This window comes from Sciurus carolinensis, chromosome 7 (assembly GCF_902686445.1).
Source record: "Sciurus carolinensis chromosome 7, mSciCar1.2, whole genome shotgun sequence".
Taxonomy (NCBI): domain Eukaryota; kingdom Metazoa; phylum Chordata; class Mammalia; order Rodentia; family Sciuridae; genus Sciurus; species Sciurus carolinensis.
The window spans coordinates 90,026,313-90,047,418 of record NC_062219.1 but is presented as its reverse complement, the minus strand read 5'-3'; the positions used below and the strand labels follow the sequence as shown (position 1 = coordinate 90,047,418).

At 35.8% G+C, this 21,106-nt stretch overlaps 1 protein-coding gene across 1 annotated transcript in view; it reads right to left on the bottom strand.

Annotated features, from left to right (window-relative positions):
• Window positions 1–21,106, bottom strand: part of Col9a1 (collagen type IX alpha 1 chain) — a 127,817-nt gene that overhangs the window by 19,047 nt on the left and 87,664 nt on the right. The window contains exons 21-33 of the mRNA XM_047559349.1: window positions 20,782–20,835; window positions 19,389–19,442; window positions 19,197–19,250; window positions 19,016–19,069; window positions 18,544–18,597; window positions 15,693–15,737; window positions 14,349–14,402; window positions 14,204–14,257; window positions 5,823–5,876; window positions 5,141–5,212; window positions 4,603–4,638; window positions 3,846–3,890; window positions 2,475–2,507 (exon numbers count right to left, since the gene is read on the bottom strand). Coding sequence (XP_047415305.1) covers window positions 2,475–2,507; window positions 3,846–3,890; window positions 4,603–4,638; window positions 5,141–5,212; window positions 5,823–5,876; window positions 14,204–14,257; window positions 14,349–14,402; window positions 15,693–15,737; window positions 18,544–18,597; window positions 19,016–19,069; window positions 19,197–19,250; window positions 19,389–19,442; window positions 20,782–20,835 — 663 coding nt within the window. The remainder of the gene's footprint in view (window positions 1–2,474; window positions 2,508–3,845; window positions 3,891–4,602; window positions 4,639–5,140; window positions 5,213–5,822; window positions 5,877–14,203; window positions 14,258–14,348; window positions 14,403–15,692; window positions 15,738–18,543; window positions 18,598–19,015; window positions 19,070–19,196; window positions 19,251–19,388; window positions 19,443–20,781; window positions 20,836–21,106) is intronic.

Genomic DNA, 21,106 nt, shown 5'->3' with positions numbered 1-21,106 from the left:
GTGGAATTTGTGGCAGAGTAGCTATAACATAATGTTGTTGGAAATAAGAATGAGAAGATAAAAGGACAGGAGGCAGCTAGTGTTCAGGATGTGAAAGATTATAAGCAACTCCATCCTGTGTTTTTTCATATGCATTTATCTAGGAAGAGCTAACTCTTTCAAATATTCAAATATTTTAAACCCAGGGGAAGAAGGTAATGAAGCAATGCTTTCACTAGCTATCCAAATAAAGCCTGGCAAGTGTGCTTTTTCCAACTTCGTGCAAAAAAAATTGATATTCATCTAAGCCAACTTGCCAAGATTGCTTCTATAAAGAAATTACGGCTTAAAAGACTTCCTGAAAGACAGTGTCAATAAGCAGAGCTAAATATATACTATGAAAGACTGCGGAATTGTCAGATTGTCAGGTGCTCAAGTGCAAAACTATAACAACTTCTAAAACAACCCAAAGAGAAGTCAAATGAACTAAAGAACTGTCAGAAAATAAAGAGATCAAATCAAAGTGTACTCTTTTGCAGGCAATGGTTGAAATATTGCTAGAATAAGAGAATTTTGGATGAAAAGATTAAGGGTCAACATGACCAAGATATCATAAGGGCCCTGGATCTTTGGGAAATAATTCCTCAGTTAAAGAACAGTACAATGAAGTAGAAATTAGGGTACAGACAAATCCTACTTAATAAGTTCATATATGCTGAAATCAGAGAAATCTTTGTGTTAGTAATTATTTTCCCTGACTCTGGGACACTATGGTTCAATTTCATCAGTATTACCTGAGCAGTGTCAGATAAAATAGGGGTAGGGAAGAACTGATGAATTAACTGATGAATTAAAATTGTATTAATTCCTAATATGTACCAAAATAGAACAATTAACTTATATTATTTGTTACATTGTAATTTTTTTCTTTTACAATTTTAATTCTTTCCATTGAACATTACTAAAAATCTCTAGATGTGATGTAGGATTTCTATTACTATATTCTATCAGGGTTTACACTTTACATTTTGTTCAATCCTAAACCATTCCTTTAAAAAATTCTTGCTATAAAATGTCACTTGATGCTTGGTTTTTCGAGACAGGTAAGTTAATATAATGTGGTAAGATCCATTTCAGTAGAGTGCATGGAGCTTAATGTTGGGTGGGTCCTCCCTGAGAAAATTAAGTTGAGGGTGGATCTAAATGTTTAAATAGGAGGTAGCTATTCTAAGGAAAGAGGAGTGTGTTCCAGACTAGGAAAATAGGAAAAAGTACTAAATAGCATGACATGACATGACAAAATACCAACATAAACTAACTCAATGCACTTAAAATGCTGTACTTAAAATACTGGGCCAAGAAAAAAAAAAAGCAAGTTCACAGTTTTTCTAAGAAAATTGAAATCTAAATATTAAAAAACTTAAACCCCTTATTCCATCACAACAAAAACGTAACAACTTTGGCTTTGTTCCTGAGAGTAGACCATTAAATGCATTTGAAAGAATCCTTGTCTACAATAACTACTTTTTAAAACAACTAAATTAATTCACTTTTTTTGTGAAACTAAAATGGATGAATTCCACAAATGTACAAGATGAGATTAGAGAAGCAAAGAACACTTCCTCAAAGGCTTCATATACCATGCGAAACAATGATTTTATTCTATAAAATGTTATTCTTGAAGGGTTTTAAGCAAAAAAAGGGTGACATAACAGGTTTTGCCATTTTATTTAGATTACATTGGCTGCCATGAGGATAATTTGTTGGATAGAGACAGAGGAGTAGGGAATATTTCAGAAATAGGAAGGACTTGGAAGTTAACTAGAAGTTGGTGGTAGTGCATTTGAGATTGAGATCTTAGCTTCATGTTTTCTCTTTATACCATCAGTTTCTGATGGTATTAAATGTGTATTCCTCTTAAATTAGCAAAATACTTCAGGTTTCTACTAATTAGATCTATAATTCTAAACACATCTAATCTCTGAGAACATTAGTCTCTGTAATATGACAAAATTGAACATAAGATCATTTTCTAGTTTTAATAATTTCCTATTATATTATGTGTTATGCCTCTATATTACTTCCTCAGCTAGAACATGCAGGAAATTAAGAAAATTGCTGAAATATTTTGCAGTAATATAACTGCCAATGAAATTCAATTATTCTCTCGTCACCACAAAGCACAAGTTAGTGCTTTAAAAATGACCCGTTTGGGGAGGAAATTACAGTATTATCATGGACCATTCATTGACCCATTTATAATGTGAAAAAATTTTCCTTTAGAATGACTAGTTCAAAAGGTAGATCCATTTACATGGTTGTGAATTTTTTCTATTGGATTACTCCATTATCTAAAGAATAAATTTAGACATTTATTTCCTTGAAGGAAAGTTCTTTATGAACTTTGTAGAATGATTTCATAAAGCAGAGCATTACATTTTATAGCTTTATTGATATTTTTAATTTTTTATACCATTGTTATTCATTATACTTACAGATCCCTTTGGGCCTGGTAATCCTATATCTCCCTAAATCAATAAAACAAAATTATATTAGAACAATATATTCACATTTGATTGTTTCCTAAAAACATTAAAAAGTCTATTGTGCTGATGAAATATAGAAAACCATGAACAGATTAACCCTGGCACTGCAGAAAAATATTAGACTCAATATTGTATTCTAGTCCCAGTTATGCTATTTAACTGGGACACTGTGTGAGCAAAGTAACCTCTCAGACTTTGGCTAAATGATCTGTTAAATAAGAGGGTTGAATCGGAGTTCTCCAAGGTTCCATCCAGATCTAAAATGCTACTCATCAAAAATTAAAATGTGTAGGTTCAAAGATAAATCTGTTTTAAAACACGATAGACACTTAAACCTGTCTATTAAAGTTTCATTTTTTGTAATTCAAACAAAATTTTTAAATTCATCCCCAGAAGTCTACAGATAAAATATGAAAGCTTATAGGTTTAAAAAAATTAAAAATCTCCCATAAATAATTCTAGCTCAAGTGTTAGCACACCAGGTCATATCCAATACAAACAGAATTATTTTAAAAGTTCTTAGTCCATAAAAATGAACAACCACAAAAGAAAATCAAGTAGAATTCTACTATGAATTTACTTGACAATTAGAAAGATTTACCCAAATCAGATGTTACATTTACATTTATTCTAAATCCTGAAAATCTGAATAAAGCAACATTACCAGAACTTTGTCCTGTACTAAAAGCTCTCTAACTCTATTCCATGAGAAATATACCACCTTGACTCCAAAGGACCAAAACATAGGTTTCCATACTAAGTCATGTTAGTTTGTGTCAAAACTATAACGATGAGTCAGCAGACTAAGCAGTTCTAGCAGTAAAGATAATTTGTTCTCTATCTTACTGCTTTTCTGGAAATTTAGCAGTGTCAATCTTTACAGATGGAGGTCACTTCTTTGGAGGGTTTCAGAGTAGAGAGAGTGCCCTTGGTAACATTTGTAAACCTCAACTTCCTAACTATAATAAATGTCAATATTATTTCCAAGATTGTACTATTCATAGACTCTTATATAGTCCTATAAGAATCACCTTGAACATGTAGATGCAAAACCACAAGAAAATTCCCCATCTATAGGGGAATTTTCCAAAAGTTTAAAGTCAGATTTATCAATTGTGGGATGTGTCCTCTCTGCTTTATTTCATATTGGCTATAATCTTGAGAGCCTTTTAACTTAGAAAAGAAACATCTTAGCTTTTTAAGAAGGTGGTAAGGATAAAACAGTGTCAGAAAAAAAGAAAAAAATACACATTTCCAGTACAGCTCAAAATCTGTAAAGTTTCAGCATTAACCAGAAGAGAAAAAAAAAAAAAATCTTACAAGGTCACCCCTTCCTCCTGCTTCACCTTCTTCACCAGAAGCACCCTATAAATTAAGATAAGAAGTCACATTTTAAATTCTTAGCCCCATGGGTCAACTTTAACCAGTCAACACTGATAAGCATTCCACACATGCCCAGATTCTCCCAGGATGATACAGCAGTACAAAAAGGTGTCAGTGGTTTTCCAATCTAGCTGGCTGGTTCAAACCAAAAAAATAGGCTAAAGAAAAATCAGAAGTTGAGATTTGAGTTTCAACTATTTATTGAATTTAATTCAGTTAATTTAATTAAATTCACGACCATATCCTGAAATTTTGAAATTCAGTAACCTTTGAAAAACAGGGCTCTTAGAAAAGACAAAGGAACCCAAGGAAAACACGAAGCATAACTCATGCATAGACTATTTGCTAAGGTCTTGATCAAGAAAAACTTAAAACATTATGATGTACCCATGGAAGTACATAAGTACCTCAGACATAAGTAACTCAACTTGGTGAGCCAGAGACAAGACCACTCTCTCTAAAGGAGGAAGAGTGCATAGTGTAGGAGGTAGAACTGTCATTAGTTCCAGCATATTGAAAGAGATAGTTCTACTCATGCAGCTCAACTCTAGGTTTCATTCACTATAAAGCACACCAAGAAAAACTGCAAGTCTCCATTGTTTTAATCAAATCCATAAGCAAGCCAGTCCCTCCTGGTTGTGACATGGCACATACCAGACACTGCATTTCATACTAATCAAATACTACAACTTACCTGTTCACCCTTTGGACCCTGTTCACCAAATACACCCTGTGATGAAGAAAATATAGTACTTTTTAAATATTTTGAACTTTTTATGTAATTTCAAATGAACCAACTCTGCATATTGGGCTGAAGGATAAGCACCAGTGTGGATAATGTGATGGGAGAGAACTTCCCCACTCCTCACCTCCTAACAAGAATGAGGGAAGACCTGCAGAGGCTGCCAATTGTCCTAAGAATCTCTGGTAACTTGGGACATTGTAGGATCACATCCACATACAATACACTAACAGGAATAAAATTTAGAACTAAATATAATGCATAATTGCAACTGCAATTTTACTTTTCTCAGACCTTTTTTCCCTTTTGATAAGTTATTCTGTTTTGCTTCTTAATCTCAACTCCCAGTAGTTTAACATACCTTTTTTGATAACTCTCTATGATAAATCCTAGGAAAGTTCTTCACTGGGCCAAAAGTAGCCTTGCTTTTTCCAAATAGTACAAATTACCCTTCCAAATAAAGAACTTTCTGTAGTGTTGGACATCTTACCCTGTCACCTTTCATTCCAGGAAGTCCAGGGGGCCCAGGCAAGCCAGGGAGGCCAGGGCTACCAAAAGATCCCTGGAAAACAAACACAAAGTCCCCAGAGTCACTGTCTCTGCAATGCTGGAAGCTCACCAGTCAAGCATGACCTTGGGTGTGTTGACTCATGTCTAAAATAGATGGACTGTGGTCGGTTTAACTCTGCTCCTCTGGTTTGCCTCTCTCCCACACTCTCAAGAGAAGAGGGGCCAGTTCCCTCCCTCCCACCTGAAGTCCTCAATTCCCTTTGCACTCTTTGCAACAGTGGGCTCTTTCAGCAGAGCCCCCACAGTGGCACTGCTGCTTCTCTTGCTGTGTAAACAAGCACAGCACAAGAAGTCAAAGACAGCATTTACTTACAGCCATCCTCAATTCCAAGAACAACCAGAGGCCAAAGGTGGCACTCCACGTCTCTCTTGGTTTTAAAATGTGTACTTCAAACTGTACTGATTAAAACCCTCTGAGGATATCCTAGATATAATTTAAAATTCCACATTTACATTTCCACACATTCACATAACAATGGAAATAAAATATAACTGATTAAATGATCTTTTATCAGTTGTTTTTCTCTCCTTGCTTATTTTTAGAAATGTATTCTGTTTTGTAGAAAGCGTATCAATGTCTGCGTATTGGAACTATTACTTACCAGTTTACCTGGTAGGCCTGGGGGTCCCACTGGTCCTATTTCCCCTCTACTGCCCTGCAAAAACACAAACATCTCTGTCAACTAGGCACGTGACCAAAATCAAACACTTCATTACCATATAAGTAAAATAACATTTTGCCTAAGCTTTTGTTTCAATATAAGTCATCAAACTATTCTCCCATCCATCAATTGTAGGCAGAGGCTATCACACGGAGCACCTACACAATCCTCTGTGTGCATCTTTCACTGGGTGCCCTACTGCTGTTCACTGTGGCTAAGACCACTGGAAATATCAGACTCAGGTACATGAAATGGCAAATAGTAATTGTCAGCCTCTATATAACATTCTGATTTATTTTATGACTAATTATATGCATGTTTTATCCCTTTACTTAGACTGTGAGTTCTTGAGGTGTTAAATACATATTCATTTGGAATTCTTCAGTAACTAAAACAGAGAATAAATTTTCTGGTCTAAGAAGCAACATTTGGCAAATGATCTCTAACCTCAAAAGAGTGCAAAAAGGGAGCACAAGATAGAGATGTTTACCTTTAAATTATTATTGCACCTTCAAAAAGACACAGATGGTAAAAATGTATAAAGTTTCTGACATAAAATTTTCTTTTACTCATTCTTACTCTAAATATTAGGTACAAAGATAAACAGACCTTAAAAGATGCAATTCATGATGAAGATAACTAAAAACAACACTAATTTGATTTGTGGGCTAATTTTGTTTTTTTATGTAAAATCCAAGTTTTCAAATTTTTAGTTGAATCTCAAAACATTTGAGAAAAGGAGACACATGAACTCTTCAACTTTTTTACTGAAAACTTCATACATTTTTATGCAGTCTGGTAAAAGCTTGTTTTATATCTAACATGTTCAACTAAATTGAACATTGAGGTTACTGGATAAACAATCACACTTCCTGGATGATGTATATAAAAATGAAACAACTCCTCTGAGTTAATTTTTCTTTCAAATGACAACTTCACTTCAATGCTTAATATTTATAAATGCTTCTGATAAGATTATTCTGTTCTGACCCATATGCTATTCATTCATCTTTAATTGAACAGGTGTCATGATCCATAAACCTACTGAATTTTCAATTTCCCTAAAGGATTAAGAACTGTTGGCCAAATTACAACAGTCTGTGGCTATGAGCTATAATTTCATAGTAGTCATTTCATATGACTTACAGGTAATTTAAACTAAATGTCCTGAAATACTTTCAACAATTTTGGTATTAACAACCTGACTGGTATATGACTTTTGAATGATACATTTTCACTTCACCCTCATAGGCCTTTTGGAAGTCGGAGGCAATATCCACCCTGTGAGGATGGATGCTGGAAGGATGTTAATCTAGATGAAAACCAGATAGATACTACAATAGATTCTTCTAGTTGTCTACAAAGATTGGGTTCTAAACCATTAATTTGGCCTAGAACTTCAAAATTCAAAACAGATTTCCTTCAGTATATCTGCTCTCTTGACATTTTAAAATAATTTCTCAACTCCATTGTAATCGGGCTCCTAAATGTCATTGAGTTAACATGACTTTAATTCACAAATAATTAATAATCATTGATGGAAAAATCATAATAGCACAAGAGGAAAGGTTAGTTCTTAACAAAACATCAAATAGTCACTAAATAAATGAATCATTATGCTATCTTATCCAAAATAGAGATGATTAGTGTACTTCTTTTCCATAATCTGAAAGGTTAAATTAAAATACAAGATTGTATAAACTCTTTATGCAATTGTATAAACTTTTTTTCTATTTTGGCAGGATCAATTATCTTCCCAAAGACAAAGACTTTCTCTGTTGGACACTTATTTTCCCCGCCTTTTGAAAGTTCTTGTTTTTCACTTTCTAAGCATTTTCCAGTCAGTGGAAGGCCTTAGGTAATACTTAGGAATGTCTCAGAGCCCCATGTCTCAGAGCCTGCTTTGCTGAGATTGTGTACCCATGCAAGCCCTACACAGAGGACCAGGAGAAAGACCAGTGGCATTGTGAGCATGTGCTCCTCTGCTACTGCACAGATAGCAGGTGGTTCTTCATTCTTAATTCCTAACATCTTATAAATCCTTGGCCATTCTAAATGGTGTTTTCAGTTTGTTCTGTTCAGGAACTGAGGATTGAACTCAGGAGCATGCAATCACTGAGCTACATTATCACCCCTTTTTATTTTGAGACAGGGTCTCACTAAGTTGCCAAGGCTGGTCTTGAACTTGCAATCCTCCTCTGTCTCCCAAGTTGTTGGAATTATAGACATGCACCACCATGCCCATCAAAATGTAGGTATTTCTATAGACATTATCTCTCTGTGAAAAAACAGTATCGTTTATTTTCACAACAGTGACCAAACAGTTATGAACAAAGTATTAGGCCAAGATTTTCTGATGGCCATTCTTGCAATTTCTGTGTACTTCAAAAACCTGAATCCCTTCTTGAAATTCTGGAAGTCCACCAAGAAGCTAAGATGAAGATAAGTAGTCAAAATATAAACAGTAATCTCTAAAAACCTGGATTCATCTAAACACATTTCACCAGGAATAATTAGCCATGGTCCTGGCAACACAAGTATGTGCTAAATAAATGATAAACCTCTTAAGTCTGGCAGCCGTGGGGATAATCACACTCTCAGGCGAGGTCACTGGAGGCTGGCAGGGAAATGGTTATTCTTCACGGTGGCTGTTATTTACAGATCTATACCAAGAGTTCTGATTAGAAAGCTAGTGCAGTGGAGCACCTGTAGTCCCAGGTATTAGGAGGTTGAAGTGGGAAGATCTCCTGAGCCCAGGAGGTTCAGACCATCTTGGGCAATGGAGCAAGACCCTGTCTCAAAAAATAAATCAATAGAAGAGAGAGAGAGAGTGAGAGAGAGAGAGAGAGAGAGAGAGAGAGAGAGAGAGAAATCAATAGAAAAGAGGGTGGGGAGAGATTGATTTCCTATTCATAACAAAAGATTCAAAAGGAGTCAGAATAAAGGCAAACTTCTACCACTAGAAATGAGAGACCATGGGCTGGGGAGATAGCTCAGTTGGTAGAATGCTGGGTTCGATTCGCAGCACTGCAAAAAAAAAAAAAAAAGAGAGAGAGAGAGAGAGAGAGACCATAACAGAAGACTCCATGTTTCTTTTGGATGCTCTGTTTTCATATACATCTCTGAAAAGTTCAGGCACACCTGCCAATTCATCCTATTTAAGAAACCAATGAAGGCTTTTCAAAAGATGCAGATCTGCTATCCCAACTGTGATGGATTCCCTGAGTTCTTCAGCAGGCATTGCACTGGATGACCTCCAGCATTCCATCCTCCATTCCCTATGGTTACCTGGCCCTCTCTGCTCCTGATTCTGGATCTGGGGTAAGACCCAGGAATCTGTTAGGGTTTATGTTGTTTGTCTTACCAGCTTCACTTAGACTTTTGGTAAATGCTTAACACAAATGTTCTATAAATACTACATTTAAAAAAAATGTCAAACATCGTGTCATGATTTGGCAAGTAAATCACAATGAAAAAACATGCTGCAAAGGTATGACTGGAGCTGCAGAGGTATGAAGAGTGAGGAGATGAAGTTGTGGATGTGACCCCAATTGTCAGGTTTAAAACAGGCTTTGCCATGCATCAGCTGATAATTTCAGGCAAGTAACTTAACTTCTCTGTGCCTAAGTTTCCTCGTCTATAAAATGGGAAATAAAAACAGTATCTGCCTCATAGGAGTTTTGTGAGGACTGAATAAGATACATAAATGATTTTAAATAATGCCTGGCTCATCATCAGCATTCTAGAAGTGTTAGTTATTGTTGTTATTCCAGGCAATTGCTAAAGAAATCACACAAAAACATGTTTTTTAACCAAATGTTAACTAAATGTTCTTTGCCTTTCAAATCTTCTACATCTCTTTAAAAGCAGTTTTTCTGCTTGGAAAAACTGAGTCTCTAGTCTTTATGTCTTTGGTGTCTGGCAACATCACTGACCACTAAGCAGGCAACTTCTTCATAAACAAGTATTGGGTGCTACTTTGTAAAAATCATTTTCCTAAATAAAGACAAATAATTCAAGTTGATGGCTTTACTTTTGTAATGGAACTATTAGACACTTGAAAGATCACAGGAAAATCAGAAAATTTAATTACACTTATGTTTCCAGAATTATTTCTAAAAATTATGTATTTTATTCCATCACATTCTAACTTGTAATGACTGTCACATTTGCTGAATTACCCAAAATGCTAACTAGATGCAGAATGAACACTATCTTTAGTACCTTGCCAATTTTAGAAGTGAAAAATTATAAATCACTACACTTAGACAATTCTATACACTAAGTGCCTCTCTCTGGCAAAAAGGATGCTGATGAGCCCAGAAGATCAATCATGATTTTTTACTCTGTTGCTTTTGAAAATCCATTTTCATATTAACATTGAAACATCACATTAGTCCTACTACAATAATAACTTTCAGACTTGTTATCAAAGATAACTTCAAAAATGATTTCTTAAATGTTAACTTTAAAAATGATAATTTTATAGCATTAAACAATTTTTATTTCTCTTCTAGTGTAGGTTTAAATATTCCCTCATACTGTCTAAACTCTAACCATCACATATATCAGCTTCACAAATTAATTGCCAAGGTTTAGGTGAGATGGAGGGTTGAAAGCTCAGATCATACAACAACATACCACACGGGGACCTCTGTGTTTAAGGATGTTGTGTTGGGGTCAAGGTGAAGGACTCAAAGAGAAATGCAACAGGTTTCTGTACTCTAAGAGCATATGGTCTTCAGAAAGCTGATCACTGCTCACCCCAATCAGAACCATGTGAGCAGACAAACAATCCACTCGGCAAAAACACAGGCAAGTTCTGAGAAGTCTGATAGATGGGCATGGACTAAGAATCACTGGAAAATAGGACTGGATCAGAGGCCAGGTTACTTGCCTGCTCTAAGTCAGGAAACTCAGATCAAATATAAACTAAGAATAATATGATGAAGAAAGCCAGAGCATGATCTAAGTGGCAGAGATGGGTGCTCATATGAAATCACAGGAGGGGCCAATTTTTTTAAATAATACTTTTTGCTGTGTATTAGCAAAGGTTGATGGATATATCACTTAATTTCAAAGACTCGCTCCCAGGAAACACTAGAAATACGTTCTCTTTCCTTCTACTTGATTTGAAAAAGTTGCAGGAAAAAACAATCAAACTTGTGAGCATAGTAGAAAATATGTAAATTTCTCTATCAAACTGAGCTTAATGATGTAAAATGAGACAACAAATGTACTGTCAGGAAGAAGATTTGGTGTTAAAACATTGGTCCAGAGCTATAATATTTATAACTTATCATGACATTTTTCTGAAAAATTTATAGTAGGTGAGAAGTCAGTTATTACCAATGAAAGCAGCATAGCAGGATTTATTATACCTTTGATTCAATTCATTTCAAGAAATATTTATTGAGTTCTAGCTTATAGCAGACCCTGAGTAAAGAGATGTAAGGAACACAAAGGCGAATCAGACATGCCTCTGCCTTCCTGCTATCACCCCAGCATGAGGTACAAAGAGGTAAAGAGTTATAGAGTTCAGGGTAAGGAGAGATCACTTCGCTCTGGGCAATAAGGCATTAATTGAAGATATTTCCATGATTGAATTAACATTTAGATTACATCTAAGAGGGGACTTGGAATGTTGAGTCAAGAAAATGGAGAAGAAAGCCATCTAAATGTGGAGTCTGACATAAAGGAAAACAGGAAGGCTGAGAAGTATGGAGAGTATTTGGAAATTTGCATGGAATCCAACCTGACCTGACAGAGGATCTGAACAAGACAGAAGTGAGAATTAAAACTAAGAGGTTAACAGACACTAAGAAACTTTCTCTTCTGGTCAGTGGAAATCCATTGAAAATTTTAAATAGGAAGAAGAAGGGATGATGGAACCTGTATTTTGGAAAGAATAACATGTGGGTATATACAGACTGGGGCAACATCATTTCCCAGGGCCTTTGGAATTGTGTTTGGCACTTTAGTTTGTTCCAATGAGTGTAAAGATGCTCCTGGTATCTAAAGTGGAGGCCATGGATTCAAGAAGCCCTGCAATGTACAGGAGTCCTAAAGAAAAGAAGCAACCCAGTCAAAATACCAATAGTACCCTACTAGGAAACACTAGTAATAGAGGAAAGACTGGAGATGGGAAATAAAATCAGGAAACAATTGTAATAATCCAAGCAGTTGGTAACCACCTGAGCCAGTGGGGTAGAAATGGAAGTAGAAAGCAGAGTGTAAGATAACTTGAAAAGGGGCTGGAGTTGTGGCTCAGTGGCAGAGCGCTTGCCTTGCATGTGTGAGGCACGGGGTTTGATTCTCAGCACCACATATAAATAAATGAATAAAATAAAGGTCTTTGAGCATCTGAAAAAAATTTTTAAAAAAAGATATCCTGAGAAGACAAAGTCAGCAGGTCAAATTGAAGAAGGGAAATGTGATGGAAGAAGAATGCCAAAACTTAGAGTCTCAGTGACAGGAAATAATGGAAGAACTTAGACTCTTACAGAAATTAAAAAATCAAAACCTGAAATTCAGTCCCCAAATCCTACATCAACACAGCTTCTTTTGATCCATCTCACTTCAAAGTAAGGGAATCAACTGTCCTGATCACCATCTGATGCTTTACTTCCAGTTCTTCATTGCTTTATATATCCTTTGGCAACCAGCTAAGCACTCTCTACTGTGTCTGGCTTTTTGTGTTCAATGCATGATCCTGATATACCAAGGGGGCTCGGTCAATGTTTCTTCTACTACACACAGCTTTCTGCTCAGTATGGTGAAAAGTGGATGTAATAGTAAACATTCTTAAAGTTCTAATGTTCCCACACTATGCAATCTCCCTGGACCAGTCATATAATATCTTATATTATTTTAGAAAGGTGACCTGGCTATAACCTCAGTGCCTTGACAGTTAATTTGTGGAAAGTATTTTAATTATAAAACCACAAACTTCAAGTAAAATAAAAAAACACTCAAGTGAGCAAGAAGCATAATTAGAAATAGAAGCTGGTTTCTTTGGCCACAGAGAAACTTCAGGAAACTACCTGGTAGAGGTCAGTTGACAAACATCTTTAAGAAGTGGAAAAAATCCCACTCTCATGCTACAGAACAACTGGAAACATTCACTATTTTGAAGCTTGAAAATCTTCATTCGACATACTTAAGAAATACTTTAAAAGAGTTACAATGATATTCAGAAATATTTCTGTGTTCACTTGGAGTTTTTTTGTTGTTTTTGTCCAGAAGACTGGAAATTAAAGTATAACTGAAAGCCAGAGAGCATTTTTTAGAAATCAAATTTAAGTGCATGATATTTAATTTTCTAAACATCCTCTCCATAAGGGTTAAATTGTATATAGTGAGAAAATACACATTGTTGAATCTGCTGTAAAATAGACAAGTTTATAAACTTTCATGTAAGTCTGGCAGTTTCTCAAGAAGTTAAATATAGTTACCATATGACTCAATAATTTTACTCTAGATATGTGCAGAAGAGAAATTAAAACATATGTCCACACAAAAACTTGTAGACAAAGTTCATAGCAGCATTACTCATAATGACCAAACATTTATTCAGCAATAAAAATGAATGACAGGGACTGGGGATATAGCTCAGTTGGTAGAGTGCTTGCCTAGCATGTATTAAGGCCCTGGGTTCAATTGCAGCACCTCAAAAAAAAAAAAAAAAAAAAAGGAAGAAAGAAAGAAAGAAAGAAAAAGGAATGACATACTCATATATGCTATAGCATAGATGAATATAGAAATATTATGCCAAGTGAGAGAAGACAAGCATTTTTTAAATGCTACATATTGAATGAATCCATATACATGAAATATTCAGAACTGGCGAACATATAAAGACCGAAAACAGATTTCTGGTTGCATAGAACTGAAGGGACTGAAAACATATACTGAATGACTGTCAATGGGTACAGGATGTCTTTCTTGAGTGAAAACATTCTCCAAAATTGATTGTGATGATGGTTGCACAACTATGTGAATATACTAAAAGCTAATAAATTATTTTGACTAAATGGGTGAATTATATAGTATGTGAATTGTGCCTTAAAAATGCTGTTTAATAGCACTAAAATATTTCCTAAACAAGGGATGAGAGCAGAAACAATCATGGTGCCTCTGTTATACACCTCATTTTTTTTCCGTTTTCTGAAAAGAAATACTGCCTATCAAAGTAGCATTCCCATTTCATCATTTATCTAGAATACCATGTGCTCAAACACCAGAAGGCAATTGTGTATGGATGAACCAGTGGTGGAGCCCAGTAGGGCACTGGGAAGACACTACAGAAAGTAAATACTCACAGGAAGGCCCCGGGGCCCTCGAGGCCCCACCTCTCCTGGAGGCCCCTGTTGACCCTGTTATGAGAAAGACAGGCAGAGAAAAAACATTAACAACCTCCTGATAGCAACAGGTTATAACTGACAGAAAAGTAAAATGACTTCTTACCGGTTTGCCTGAATTTCCCAACTGACCAGGCTTCCCTGGAGCACCTGTGTTACCCTAAAGGTGAAATGCAACATTCAGAGAAATTCTGACTGTAAGTCAGTCTAATCATCAACCTGCCTCACCAAGACAGGGAATTGCATATATTTTAATAGCCTTAATCTCCTGATTTCACAGTGAGAATTTGGGAGGATGTAGAATCCCTTTCTTGATGAATACTAAAGTTCTTCATAGTTAGTCTTATATTTAAAGTCAAACGTCAACAAATGAAGATCTTTAGCCTTCATTGAAAGCAATCCCTTCAATTCAAGGATTTTTCTTTCTTCACAATATTAATTATATATATATTTCCTTTACCATTTTTACCTCCAATACACTTCTCTGACCCCTTGTAGCTCACACCAGCACTATTAAAATTTTTAAGAATCAAATCAACATGAGGAAACAAGGAGATGTGCTGTTGAAAAAACCCTGCCAGCAAGCTTTAGAGAAAGGCACACGTCGGCAAAGGCCATCTCCATCATCAATCTCTCACAACCTGCCTCTTAGGAACCACCTCTGTTCAAGATGCTGCGGACTACTATGATTGAACGTCTGTACTCACATGCTCTATATCTCTATTTCTATATGCTCTATTTCTATATCATTCATATTTTATCTATTTTCTTCTAAAGCAAAGCTATCCTTTTTTTTTCTTTCACCTATTGTGTTTTATTTTGTTTGTTTGTTTTTTGTTGTTGTTTTTGTTCTTTTTGCAATGCTGGGATCAAATCCAGGGCCTTGCATATGCTAGGCAAGTGCTCTACCACTGAGCTACGTCCCCAGCCCTTCACCTATTATTTTTATCTGGTTGCACTTTAATTATGCATAGAATATAAATACCCATTAACCAATATGTGGACAAGTGCCTAATATCTTTTTGATTTAAGCTAAATTATCTTAATAACACTCATGGGTATATTTTCAGTATTTCACAATATTAGTTATATGTCTTTACCATTTCCACCTCCAATACACTTTTTTGAGCCTTTTACCTCATGCTGACACTATTAAAAAAATTCGAGAATAAAGTCAACATTCCTATATAATATCTTACTTGTTTTAAGTAGTAACATACAATAAAGTTTTCCCTGTTTCATCCTGACAGAGGATGACATTTTCATGAAGAAAGTCAAAACAACTTCCAACCACTCAGAAAAAGATTAGCATTCCAAGTCTTAAAATTTTTACTTTTTAATTTTTCCCTGGGGTTAATATAAAGTAAAAGGCAGTTAAAATATTACAAATTTTATAAGAAAATATGTTAATAAAATAATAAAATATTAATTTAAAAGTTTAGTCTTTTACCTTTTCACCAGCAACACCCTTCGCACCAGGAATTCCAGGTACACCCTAAAGAATGCAAAGGGAAAACGGCATGGTATTGGTACCAAAATAGACAGGTACAGAATAGAGGACATGGACACAAACCCAAATAAATACAATTTTCTCATACTAGACAAAGGTTCCAACAATATGCAATGGAGAAAAGATAGTCTCTTCAACAAATGGTGCTGGGAAAACTGGAAAACCATATGCAATAGAATGAAATTAAACCCCTATCTCTCACTCTACACAAAACTCAACTCAAAATGGATCAAGGACCTCGGAATCAGACCAGAGACCCTGCATCTTATGGAAGAAAAAGTAGGTCCAAATCTTCAACTTGTTGCCTTAGGATCAGACTTCCTTAACAGGACTCCCATAGCACAAGAAATAAAAGCAAGAATCAACAACTGGGATAGATTCAAACTAAAAAGCTTTCTCTCAGCAAAGGAAACTATCAGCAATGTGAAGAGAGAGCCTACAGAGTGGGAGAAAATCTTTGCCAACCATACTTCAGATAGAGCGCTAATTTCCAGAATCTATAAAGAACTCAAAAAACTCTACACCAAGAATACAAATAATCCAATCAACAAATGGGCTAAGGAAATGAACAGACACTTCACAGAAGAAGATGTACAAGTAATCAACAGATATATGAAAAAATGTTCAACATCCCTAGTAATAAGGGAAATGCAAATCAAAACTACCCTAAGATTTCATCTCACCCCAATTAGAATGGCGATTATCAAGAACACAAGCAACAATAGGTGTTGGCGAGGATGTGGTGAAAAAGGAACACTCATACATTGCTGGTGGGGTTGCAAATTAGTGCAGCCACTCTGGAAAGCAGTGTGGAGATTCCTCAGAAAGCTTGGAATGGAACCACCATTGACCCAGCTATCCCACTCCTTGGCCTATACCCAAAGGACTTAAAATCAGCATACTACAGAGATACAGCCACATCAATGTTCATTGCTGCTCAATTCACCATAGCCAGATTGTGGAACCAACCTAGATGCCCTTCAGTTGATGAATGGATAAGAAACTGTGGCATATTTATACAATGGAATATTACTCTGCAATGAAGAATGATAAAATTATGGCATTTGCAGGCAAATGGGTGAAATTGGAGAATATCATGCTAAGTGAGATAAGCCAATCTCAAAAAACTAAAGGACAAATGATCTTGCTGATAAGTGGATGAGGACATATAATGGGGGGTGGGAGGGGTTAGCATTAGGTTTAGGGTTAGGTTTAGGGTTAGGGATAAGGAGAGCAGTAAGAATGAAGGAAAGAAGGACTGTATAGAGGGAAAAGAGGGGTGGGAGGGGTGGGGGGGAAGGGAAAAAAATAATCAAACATCATTGCCTATGTAAACGTATGATTACACAAATGGTATGCCTTGACTCTATGTACAAATAGAGAAACAACATGTATCCCATTTGTATACAATAATAATAAAAAAAAGAATGCAAAGGGAATCTGCATTTAATAACCTCATCTGAGAATCTGTGAGCTGCCAACTCCATGGCACACTGCTAAAAGGCTGAAGGAATCATGATAACCTCAAAGACAGTAAGAGGGAGATGCTACCTGGTCCCCAATCTCTGGACAGTTATAGAACTACCAACAGGACTTGTAAGAGTACATTTGCAGGCAAATGGGTGAAATTGGAGAATATCATGCTAAGTGAGATAAGCCAATCTCAAAAAACCAAAGGACTAATGATATCGCTAATAAGTGGATGATGACACATAATGGGGGATGGAGGGGTAAGTGTTAGGGTTAGAGTTAGGGTTAGGGAGCGGGGCAAGAATGGAGGAAGGAAGGACTGTATAGAGGGAAAAGAGGGGTGGGAGGGATGGAGGGAAGGGAAAAAATAACAGAATGAATCAAACAACATTACCCTACGTAAATTTATGATTACACAAATGGTATGCCTTTACGACAAGTACAAACAGAGAAACAACATAAACAACATGTATCCCATTTGTTTATAATAAAAAAAAAAAAGAGTACAGGATCTTACTTCACTGTATCTGGCATGTAAGATTGAACACTCTAAAAGCAAACCCTAATCTAAACTAGAATTCAGTACCATTTTCAGGTCAATGAGAGTTCTTACGGGCAGGACATTTGTTATAGGGAAATAACATGGTTCCACGTATGGAATAAAATGAGAACCTATTGAAAATGCTGGACTTTACAGTAGATAAAAAAGAAAGCCAAAGGATGCTAGGCTAAGATTAACAGAAGTCCTAACAGCCTCTGATTATTTAAAAAGTGTCAGATGTCCTAACAGATTGGAGGCTAGTCCTTGATATAACCCAATAACCTTTATTAATTTGAAAGATCTGCCTTCAAAGAGTCAAGAACACATGCAGTACACTCCATTTAAATTTCCAAACACATCGATTTGGGGAAACATCAATCTGAATGCTTCAAAATGAGACATATCCGAAAATGATAACTTGTCTCCCTGAGAATCCACTCAACCTTCTTATGATTCAACCTTGCTAACAAGAAGCAAAGACTGTTTAAAGGTAGGATGAAGTACAAGGCACCAGTTCACAGCTCAGGATTAGTGCAATGATACAAGGAAGACGGCAAACTAACAGAAAAGGAATCTAAAAATAAAATTAAAGATTTCTACTTATAGTTATTGGAGAATGCGACCTAGTCAGGGGGAAAAAATACAAAAGTATAAATCTAAATATAAGTAAAACATCATATTTTTCTCAGAACTCATCAAATTACATAGTATGTTTCTCCCTCCACATTCATATATTTAAAGTGGGTAAACCAACAAATATTTAAAAAAGTAGTTACTTACTGGTAGCCCCTGCAATCCTACATCACCAGGAGGTCCAGGTTTCCCTGGTTCACCCTGGAAGAAAAGCTTTTTATCACATAATTGAACCTGTATGAACTGCTATATTACTTTTAAGAAAGGAAAGAGTATAAGCATTTTAAGCAAAAGGATTTTTCCCACAGCTGACCTTATGTGCACTTTTAAAATTCAGCAAGGAGGTGGCGAGGTAGAACATGGGACATAAATGCAATCAAAACATAATATCCCTTAGCTTACTTCCATCAATGGGGCAGTTTTCCTGAGCAAGCAAATAAGTATACTATTCTAGTAAGAATTTTGTCTTTGACACTGGATTAAAAAATTAAAAGGAGGGAAAAAAAAAAAGCCAAAGCTAGCTAAACAAATCTCCTGGTGATGTTGTAATGGAAATACTGTGCTCAGCTGGTCAGGCCAGCAACAGCCCCATTCACAAATGACTGAATCACACAGCTACCTTTGTTCCTGGCATTCCAGGTATCCCGTCTCGGCCATCCACACCCGGCAAGCCCTAAAGCACACAAAGAAATACACTGTTAGAAGTCACGTTCTTCTTCCCTACATTCTTTTCTAAACTTTTACTTCTAGTCAATAATCACTGAAAAAAATGCACCTGATGACTACAGCTGTGGACATACCGTGTCTCCTTTGGGCCCGGGGAGTCCAGGAATTCCTCTAGGACCTTGAGCCCCCTGTAGGACAGGAAAAGAAGGATAAACAAGACATGGACAATGATCACAATATTTAGGACATGTCAAACAAATAAGCAAAATCATCAGATGACACTAAAAAGCAGGATGCTTATAGTATGAAGACTAATTTGGACTCACTCTGTCTCCCTTAGGACCTGCTTCTCCTGGAGGTCCTCGCTGTCCTTGATCACCCTGTAAAAAAATTAAGTCTTCTTAATATAAGCAAAATTTACTTGTTGATAGACTTGTTAAAATTAGGAAGCATCATCCACATTATCTACCTATTGCTCTTTCTCTACAATGGCTTTGATCTATAATAGATGCCTAGTATAAGAAATCTTTTTATTAAAAAAAATTATAACCTTAAAAATTGATGTCAACATAGGATAATTGAGAGTTGCATGTCCTTTTTTTCATTTTACATGTATAATGGCTCTGTGCTATTTGGATGTATATATAAAATAAATTAAGTTCCATACTATAGGTAACAGCATCTGTAACTACATCTATATAAAAGTTTACCTATTGACTGCTGTGGTGGGCTGAGGGTTGGGTTAGTTGCTAATGTTTTCTCCATGTTTTGTAATTCCCCACTCAATAATAGTGATTTCTGTCAAAATTATCCAACTAATGTGAATATATGGTACAGGCAATAAGTGAGAGGATGTGTCTCCTTACTTGACTACTTCAAAACCTTTAATGGCTCCCTGTTGTTACTGTTGATTGCTTATATTGGCATCAAATATTCTCCATAAGGTAGTTCTACCTTACCCATTCAATCTCATCTTCTCCACACACTTCTCCATCTGAGGCAGTGACAGCCTCTATAATAACCCATGAATCCTACACCACTAACTGTGCCCTCCTGTACTTTGCTGCCTTTCCCATCTAGAATGGCTTTCCAGGTCAACCTTTACAAGGTCCCTTACATGGATTATCTCTATCACATGTTCTAGCACTTGATATTGAAGTTTGTCATTGAGTTATATCCTGTCTTTTCCACTAGACCAGAGGAACTTGAGAGTCATGAATCCTATTTGACATTCCTTTTCTACTTTTTATATGGTGTAGGTGACTAATGGATGAATTTTTTTTTTTTTTGGCTGTTGAGTTCCAAAAAAGGCTTGAGGCCAATTACAATAATGAGAAGTGTACATAGTATGAAATAAGATGATCAGAAATCATAGAAAAGGAAAAAGGCAGAACTACCCAGGAATTAGAAATAAGATTGTTAACAGTGAATCTAAGCATGACAACCAAAGCAAAGGGAAAACACAGCAAACATAAATACTTAACATACTGACTTATTCCATAAGAAAAAATATCAAATCAGAGGAACATTTCTCTGTGTTACAAAAAGACAGGCTTGTTTTAACTGTAATTTTTAAATAAATATAAAAACTATTGCTCATTTTTCCATTTTAATTATTCACATGTACAAAATACTTGCACATACCCACATATATAGCAAAAAAACTATTACTCTCTCTATATATATATCTTTAGCTTTTGTAAAAGGAAAACAACTTACAGGTGCACCAGGCAGACCCTGAGGCCCAGGTTCTCCATCTAAGCCCCGAGCACCCTGAAAAGAACAAGATAAAGAAATAAAATTGAGATTGGTTATGTATGTTAAAGGGCATATCCATCTTTCTAAAGAAATATAATAGCTAGTTTAAAAGGAGGTTTTATGCCTGAAATACACAGTGAACCTGAGGAGTACTTTATCAGAAGCTTCAGATATGAAAATACAGTTTATATCTACTCATCACAATGACAGTATTTAAATGCAATGTTTGATACACTTCTGGAATTTTAAGTTAACACTGCATTCTCAGCTGCTGACATGAACTTAA